This window comes from Ascaphus truei, chromosome 3, assembly GCF_040206685.1.
Source record: "Ascaphus truei isolate aAscTru1 chromosome 3, aAscTru1.hap1, whole genome shotgun sequence".
Lineage (NCBI taxonomy): Eukaryota > Metazoa > Chordata > Amphibia > Anura > Ascaphidae > Ascaphus > Ascaphus truei.
This window is the reverse complement of record NC_134485.1, coordinates 87,848,572-87,858,170: the sequence shown is the minus strand read 5'-3', so window position 1 is coordinate 87,858,170 and position 9,599 is coordinate 87,848,572. Positions and strand designations below refer to the sequence as shown.

At 42.0% G+C, this 9,599-nt stretch overlaps 1 protein-coding gene across 1 annotated transcript; it reads right to left on the bottom strand.

Moving 5' to 3' along the window:
* Positions 1–1,162: 1,162 nt before the first annotated feature.
* On the bottom strand, positions 1,163–8,801 carry SUPT4H1 (SPT4 homolog, DSIF elongation factor subunit). Its single transcript, XM_075594541.1, has 5 exons — positions 8,666–8,801; positions 5,039–5,145; positions 4,396–4,451; positions 2,130–2,183; positions 1,163–1,471 (listed from the first exon to the last, which is right to left on the bottom strand). Exons 1-5 carry the CDS (start codon positions 8,732–8,734, stop codon positions 1,404–1,406), a joined length of 354 nt encoding a protein of 117 aa, XP_075450656.1. The 5' UTR covers positions 8,735–8,801; the 3' UTR covers positions 1,163–1,403.
* Between the last annotated feature and the right edge of the window lie 798 nt (positions 8,802–9,599).

The window sequence follows — 9,599 nt, the reverse complement described above, 5'->3', positions numbered from 1 at the left end:
CACATACATGGCAGCTGTATTTTGGTGTGTAGACCACGGGCAGTTACTCCGTATATAGCACAGGTAACATGCTGTATAACATATGTTGTCCTGTGCAAGGGATACAAGGTAGATTGAATTTAATTTGGGTAATTTAGGCATGAGACGAAAACTAGGTTATACAACCACAAGAGCTGACAGTCAAAGCTGCCAAATAAGGTGGTGGATGCACAGGGTGGGGAGAAAGGTACGCTTGGTAGAACAAGTTGTTTCCTGCCCCCTCCCCCACCTCCGCTTCTCTTTCTGCCTCCCGCCTGCCTTCACCGCACAGGAAGTGACAAGGCTCGTTGCGACTCGCCGGTTCAGGGCAGCCAGCTCGAAAGCAGCTAACATAACTTTTGCCCATATATGGTGATGCACGGCGCATGCGATATTAACCCAGCCCACAGTGCCGTGGTTTAGCACAGCAACCCGACCATTTTAGAAACTTTTGGGAGCTTCCGTTTGCAGTTGTAGCACAGTGACCATTTGCATAGGGACAAGCTCAAAACTCAGACAATGCTGATTTTTGGAACCTCATTGTATAAAACATTTGTACGTAGTTCCACAACTAGAAAAAACAAAAAAACACTTTTGCTGCAGAAGACACATTTACATCAATCTTAGTCTTAGAAGCTGGATTGTTGTGTTACCGTGATCTAAACTGCAATAAGGCACTGCAGGATGGAGTTAGGCAATGACACAGCTGGATTGTTGTGTTACCGTGATCTAAACTGCAATAAGGCACTGCAGGATGGAGTTAGGCAATGGCACAGTGATGGAGCCCACCTGCCTCGCCAACATTAAACTGGTTAAAGACCCTGCAAAACCTGGGCAAGATTCCTAAGCGCGCAAACGCAATCGTACGCTCCTTTGGCTGAAAGGGTTAATGCCGTCAGTAACACTTTTCTCTGCCTGTTACATTCTGTTTGGCTCTCAGAGCAACTGTTAACCACTTCCTTTCCAAAGCACCAATCGACTAGGACGAGTGACGTCTCTGCGGTAGGGAAGGCGTTAAGAGCGCTTTGTTGTATAGGTGTGAGGAGTTTCAGAATTAGGACATTGACATGCTTGTAATTTGCACGTACGCTGTGAGAAAAAAACGAATGAACCGCGTGCGAAACTAATAATTCATAAAGCAGGATGCAGTAGCACAGGTTTATTGTCCAAAATCAAACATCTCGAAACACAACCACCCAGTACCCTCCCCTAGTGTGTCTGCCTGATGGACAGTCAAAATGTATAAAGTCTGTCTGTGTTGTGGCAACACCCCTTCCCCCATCAGCAGGGAAACCACAGCTTCAGCAACATAACAGGAAAACAAAACCAACGGAAAACAAGACGCAGACATCGACCCAATCTCTGCTACGGCCCCCCACTTGTAGTCACGTCTTGATGGCAGTGTCTCTGGATTTGTATACCACACCTCGACTCTTCAACTCGCGGACAATGCCTGCAATAGAGTACGGCCATTAGGGTCCAAGAGCAAGCTTGCAACGTATTAGACACGGGGAGCACGCACACGCAAGCACGCGCACTTCCAAGGGTGTCAGATTCCATGTAAAGACACAAAAAGCAACAAGTCAGATTCTCTGTACAAGATTGCACAGAGATATGTGCATTGATGGCTATACATATCCGAGTCCAAATGGAAAGATTGGGGAGGTGAACATAATGGCCAGAATATTTTATTTAGAGAGATCCAGGCGCAGCACATAGATTAAACAAGGCTGGGACAAAATGTGGGCATTTCAGCATACATGATGTGAGACTTTTTATCGGTTACATTGGATCTTCACTTAAGCATGCACAAAGACAAAGCTCTTCTGACTGAGTGTACACTAGTGATCAACCACCAGTCCAAGCTCCACTCAGTCCACCACATGTACGCACACATGCTGCTGTAAGATTGAGTTTGCACATGTCCCTGCACACACAGCTTACAGTCTGGCACTGGAACATCTTGACACAGATAATTTGCCATCATATCAGACGAGGCCAAGCAGAGGGAGCTTCAGATCATGCGCTTGAACACAGGAAGCGCAACCATGCTACATGTCTCAGCAGTACACATACAGACAGGCATCAAAACCCACTGCTTTCCCTGTTACCTTGTGGTAGGCGCCCTGTAACAGACACTGCATACACGCCCGGTTTGAAGTTAGCTGAATGGGCAAAAAAGTAAATGAAAAAATAAATACATAAATTAGCTGATGGCAGCAGATAAGAACAATTCTCATTAAGAAGCTGCAATAGATATTGCATATAAAAAAAAATATATATATATATATATATATATATATATATATATATATATATATATATATATATATATATATATATATATATATATATATATATATAAACACACAGTTAAGTTATGGTGGGTAAAAAAGTGACAAAAACCCTCCACAGTAAAGCATACAGCAATGGGAATATTTCTGTATGCTCATTTGCATGTCTTAGACATGCCTGCAAACCCGCCTTTCACCATTATCATCTTAACCCAGGCTGTGCTCAAAGCTGTGAAATGCAGCAAGCTTAAGATTATAGGGGACCATGTTAATGGTTTTGAAGCAAAAAGTGGCACTGTGTGCTCATTTGCATGTCATTTCCCAGAATCCTTTGCGGCAGTGAAGCACTGTGTGATAATGGTGAAAGGCAGGGTTGCAGACCTGTCTAAGACCTGCAAATGAGCACACAGTAATATTCCCATTATGGGAAGAGAAAAAATAATTAAAATATAGGTGAACATGACAAAAAACAAAGAAATCATTATTTTAGTAAAAACTAGGAAAACTGGGTATGAGTGCTCATGGGTTATTTCCACTAAAGTTTATTTCCATGTAAAAATAACAGCTCTACTTCTGATCTCATGAACCCTAAAAATGAAACAATTACAAAATTGATCTTCCGTCCACAAGGCCTGAAAATAAAGAAAGAGTGAATATTGTTAATTAGGAAAGTTGAGAAATGGTGTCGTGGCAGAAAGGATAGGGAAGAAAAAAAAAAAGAAAAAATCAGCGAGAGAGATTCAAATTCCTCAAGAGAAGCATTTTCCAGGAGAAAAGGTACACAGATCCTGTAGATAGAACCTGTGGTCTGCTATAACATTCAAGGGACAGTTCTAGAAGAATACTTTTTACATGGTGCCAACAATGCGCACTGGGCTGCACACAGAATTCAGCAGGCACAGGGGGAAATACGAATGATTACCTCTAAACAATTTAATTACCCCGGAGTTTGCGTTATTGTAAAAGGGCGACATAGGGTAGAGGAATAGGATTACAGGAGAGATGACGTTTGGGACAGATGTATGACTTTATGTCAAGGTGGAGCTTTGGAGGCATACGCTATTATTTCCTACAACCTCTTATTTTCCCCCCTTGAAAACCGTTGTGTTTGTGTCCCCTTTGATGTTCCCTTCCTGCCTCCCCAGGTGTCTGTCCAATATATATAAGATTACGAGTTTGTATTAAATGAAGATTTCTGTTTTATAAAACGGTTGTCGATATCATGTATTGTGTAAAAATTCCCCTAATTTCCTTCTGTATCCAAAAATAACTTAATAAAAAAAATTTCAAAAATTGTTTTAAAAAACTCCCAATATAATTACAAAACGTCCCCCTCCATACTGACATGTTCCTGGATATAAAATTCCAGCTGCATTACTATACTACAACAGCAGCAAACCAGGGAGTGCGATTCATGTGATAGATTCAATGCATTGTTCCTAATTATACCAAGATCAATTGCGAACTGATGTTATCCTTCCGTATCCTTGACCACCCCACCCCTCCACCCCGTTTTTTTTCCATACTTCATTTCTCTTTTTGGTATATCTTAAAGGTGAATGTTACCAAGGATGTTATACATTGTTTGAATAAGACCACTAGCGACATAGACTACAGTGGTCTACATTGTCGATACATGTATTCCTTCCTATATTCTAATGAATTTGCAATAAAAGAATTCAGCAAGCACAATGAGCCCCTGTCCCAGAGAGCTTACAATCTACTTCTGGGGCCCGATGCACAGGGGGACAAAGGGGACTTGCCCTAGGTCACAGTGAGTAGTGTGACCTTAATACTGAGCTACTCCATTGGCAAAGTTTAAAGAACAGAGACGGTCTGGAAGCAGCCTCTTCCTGGCAGTGACTGGAGCAATTAACCCAATAAAACTCTCTGGGGGGGGAGGGGGCGGGAAAGAGTGGAAACAGCAAGAGATCAGGAGAAAGGAAACATCAAAGGGAAGAAAGTGAAAATGGAGTTTGGCATAATTTGACCACGCATGGTAGGCCCAGTTAATTATTAACTGCTTTTATTGTCTATGGTGCCAGGTAGAGTACATCTTATGAGTTCAAGGACAATTACTCACTTATCCGCTGCCACTTGGATACCCAGCTGTCATCAGGACTCATCATGGACACAATCCTGCAGAAATAAAGCAGTTAGTTCTGTCCCCTCTGGGTTATGGAGACAGGTGGCTCACTCATCCCAGCTTCAGCACAGGTGGCTCAATCAGAGGCTCAGTCGAAGACTGCATAATTGAGCCACCTGTGCTGAAGCAGGGATATCCTGAAAACCTGACCTGTTGAGAAGGGCCTGAGGACAGGAGTTGAGCGCCCCTGGATTAGCACACGGTTTACTGGGGAATGTAACGCTGGCTTGTTTTAATATATCTTGTGATGTGGTTTTTTTTTCCATTCATAAAAACAAAAAAAAACAAAAAAACAAAAAAAAACAAAAAAACAAAAAAAGGCTTATACCTGCATGAAAAATATATACGTATGTATTGTAGGTATGCAAAACGTATCTTACCATAATGAAAAGTATCAGAAAATGAGAAGAAATCATGAAAATGGACCGAAAACAGAGACAAGCGCTTCAATGTTTTGCAACTTAAATTCTGTGACTCCCATAATGATTTATTTGGCAACACCGAGTTTTGGGACAAATGCAAAGTTGTTTGTAAAGCAAATTGAATATTGAGGAGAGACTGGTAGGGTAGCAAAACATACCCATCGAAGGAGGAACTTGTACAATCATAAACCATCTCGCGATTTCCCTTCATCTGGAGGTACGCGTCGCAGTTGTCACAGCCGTCATACTCAAACTGGTCAATGGTCTGCAGGACAAAGTGAAGGACACGGTGTTAGGAGAGATACATATCTCAGCAACAGCACATAATGTGCGTTTATTTACAATGTCAGTTCTGCAATGCTAAGGGAACTGTTATGGCTTTCCCTAAATGTGACAAAAGATTGGATCTAATCCATAATCTTGTCACACATTTCTAGGCAAATTAAAAATCATCCATATATAAAACATTATTCTGAGACACAAATTATGGTGAGTAAAAAAGTGACAAAGACCCTCCAGCGAACAGCAAATAAGGTTGAAACAGCTGTCTGTGAGGAGGTTTACTGGCTGTGCACTTCTTTAACCCAGGCTGTGCTGTAAAAGCTGTGTAAGGGCTGTTATATACAGGATGCGGCCGTGCATTCCTATGCGAACGCGCGTGCCGCATGCTTTTCCTGTATATAGTGCCGGGAGCTGCAGGTAAGTGTATATGTCTGTATGTGTGTGTATATGTTGTGTGAGTGAAATTAATTCTTAAGTAAGATTTTTTTAAATAAAAAAAAAAGTTTAATTTTTTTTTATTTTTATTTGTGCAATTATCACACACACGCACACACGCACACACGCACACACGCACACACGCACACACGCACACACGCACACACGAAAAGATGAATGTCTTCATCTTCGCCGCTGTCTGTCAGCTCCTCTCTCCCTGCCGTGCGCACGGCACATCTATAGAAAGGCTGACGTCAACTAAAAATCCGCGCGCGCCCGCCACTATAAAACGGGCCTAATACGGAAGGGATAAGCTTATAGGGGTCCATGTTACAATGGATAAGAAGCAAAGAGTGAGTGACACACTGTGCTCATTTGCATGTCATTACCCAGAATCCCTGGCTGCAGTGCAAGTGTTGTATGCCAAGAGATAAAGGGGAAAGGCTTGTGGGCCTCTCAGGCATGTGAATGTGCTCATAAGGGCCAACATTATTTTGGAACCCAAAGGATTATTCTCATAAGATTTGAAACATAACAGAAGCCAGGTTACAGGTTTGACGGCAACACACACACACACACACACACACACACACACACACACACACACACACACACACACACACACACACACACACACACACACACACACACACACACACACACACACACGCTAAATTTCATATTTTAGTGGGTGCATCTTGATACTGTTCATTGCCATTATGTAATAAAGAAATTGCAAGCCCCCCAATTTCAACCTCACTCGCTCATAAGAACCAATATGATGAATTATGTGAAGATCACACAATAAAGTGTTATTACGATGACTATATTTATTTTATCCTTTTCTTAACCCATTCAGGCATAGCCCCTCACATTTGTGCTAGTAATGTTTTAATGATAGAATTATTAGAATTCATCTGATTTTTCACACATTCAGTCATCACCACCACAATTGTGGGCATCTGCTTAGTTGCATTTGACAGCCATTTTGTGGCTGTATAGTGAACTTGAAAGGTGTCAGAAAAACAGAAAAATTGCAAACACAATAAATACTGAAAAAAAAATATATATGTGATCTTGTGCATATTACAGGTCGTATAAATAGTACTTTTGGAATCCTCTAGATTATATTGAATAAGAAAACGTTATTTTAAAATAATCTCGTAGTGCAAACAAGCTCCATTAACCTGACCACACAATTGTGGTAGCTGCGATTTAATGCCCAGTCGGCGGTGGTCAGGCCTCTTGTTGCCGCAGGGCATTTCCCCAGCTGCTGGCCTGCCTCCTACACTGTACCACACCGGGCCTCTCTGTGATGCACACCGGCATATGAGGGGGGGGGGTCGTGGTTTACATGTATGTGGGGGTTTGTATGTATGTGGGTGTGAGGGTTTATTTGTATGTATTTGGGGGTGGGTATTTTTGTATGTATTTGGGGGGATTGTATGTATTTGGGGGTGGGAAGGTTTTTTGTATTTGGCGTGTTTTTTGTATTTTGTGGCGTGGTGGGGGGAATGAGTGTGAGGAGAGGGGATTGAGTGAGTTAATTGATGGATGGAGGGGGGGAGAGTGACAGGAGAGACGCGGTGAGGGAGAAAGAAAGGGGGTAAGAGTGAGACGGAGAGGAGAGCAATACATGGGAAGATAGGGCGAAAATAAAGGGGGGCTAGTGAGGTGTGAAGTGGGGGGCTCGCAGGACTGTCAGCACAGGGGAGGGGAGTAACTAGTCCTGGGCCCCGGGAAATTTGTCTTCCACCCTGACTGTGGCTACCCCTACAGTTAACCCACCAGAACCAATGAATCCCTTGAATAAAAGTAGTAATCCAAATGGGGTTTAAAACTTATTTCAGATCCCAAACATGGTTTATCAAATACAGAAATCTTTTTCAGTCTTCTGGCTGTTAGGCATAAATATTTTTGGTGTCCCCGTGTACACAATCGATATATTGGTGTTTCCCTTGGGCAATAATATATATTTTCACAAAATACTTGTGCTGTATCTTCCTTCAGTTTTTGGTTGGGGGAGGTGTGTGTGTAGGTGTGTGTGTGTGTGTATATATATACAGTGTTCGACAAACCTATACATTTGCTCGCCCCGGGCGAGTGGATTTAACCCCCGGGCGAGTAAATATTGGCCCAAGCAGCACACGTTTGGTACTAGGTGGCGAGTAGATTTTTTGGTGATTTGTCAACCACTGTATATATATATATATATATATATATATATATATATATATATATATATATATATATATATATATATATATATACACACAGGCATACCCCGCATTAACGTACGCAATGGGACCGGAGCATGTATGTAAAGCGAAAATGTACTTAAAGTGAAGCACTACCTTTTCCCACTTATCGATGCATGTACGGTACTGCAATCGTCATACACGTGCATAACTGATGTAAATAACGCATTTGTAACAGGCTCTATAGTCTCCCTACTTGCACACAGCTTCGGTACAGGTAGGGAGCTGGTATTGCTGTTCAGGACGTGATGACAGGCGCATGCGTGAGCTGCCGTTTTCCTATTGGGCGATATGTACTTACTCGCGAGTGTACTTAAAGTGAGTGTCCTTAAAGCGGGGTATGCCTATATATATATATATATTATACATATACTGCATTGGCATATAATGGCAAGTGGACGCTTCATAATTGTAATCTAAAAATATACATTACCAAAACCATGATTTAGAATGAAAGCAGCAGCAAATCACAGGGAAGCGAGAGGTTTATAAAGCGCAAAAAAAAAAAAAGGGAGTAAAAAACGCTTCAGTCCCTTTCATCAGGATGGTGCCTTTACCAGTCTGACTATGGTCCTGATGTAAGGGACCAAAACCTCTTGATTTTTGCTATATAAACCTTTTTTTCTCCACTTAACTGGGATGTGCTGCTTCTTTTATTCTAAGCCTTGGTTTGGGATATATATATATATATATATATAAAAATATATATATATATATATATATATATATATAGATAGTGTGTGTGTATGTGTATATATGTATATATATATATATATATAGGCACGTGCATGATGCACATATACTCCTCACCTTCACCAAGGAGCACAACAGACACGCTCTCAAGTGCCTCAAATCTTTCGGTACCGTCTCCAACGCCATCTCTGCCGAACCGGAAACACGTCACCCCCCCAACACAGGAAACACAACCACTCACCGACAGTCACCGCCGAAGGGAGCGCTCTATGGTCAACCTGTCGGAGACGCTCTTTCCCCAGCGCGCGAAGCTCTGTGGGGAGAGCCCTCCGAGAACCCGTATGCGGCGCTGTGCTCCCTGCCACGAGCGGAGGCCTCGGAAAAAAACTTTATTGAGTGCACCATGTGTGCACAAACGTGACTAGATAATTGTGATCCTCATAGTTTTGTATGTTACAATGGTATGTGTTGTATATACGCCGTGTCTTTGAAAGCCATAAAGCCCGAACCCTTTAACTGGTGTTTCTCATCATTGTACATACCAGTGGCGTCTCACTGATAAAAGGCAGCATTGTCGCATGAACATGTTTTGTGTTAAGTCCTCTACCCCTACTCTCACTGATTTCTGCCTTGGAGGTTGATGTCACTGAGCTATAGACAGTGGGAGAGGTGTCAACACTCAGGATCAAAACCAGGGAGGTTTGTAGGTTCTGAGCAAAGATAAATAGCATTTTAATGTAAAAGTTTAGCTTGATTTTTCTTTTTTTATCAGTGAGACTGCATTGAAGTCTGTGTTATGCTATGAACTTATGCTAAAAATGAGTGCGATTTGACATATCCGCCGGGCTATGTTTAATAGATGAAATGTAAAAGAATAATCGGATCATTAAAAGTACTTAATGCTCTTTGCTCCAGAGAAGCCAACTATGCATTGCCAAGCAATATGGTACTGGCAACCAGCACCAAAGGGGTTAAAGCAACAGCCTGCTCTGATCACCATTTTTGTGGGGCATTTTCTTTTACTTTAAGAGTTCTCTTCATGCCCTTTCAA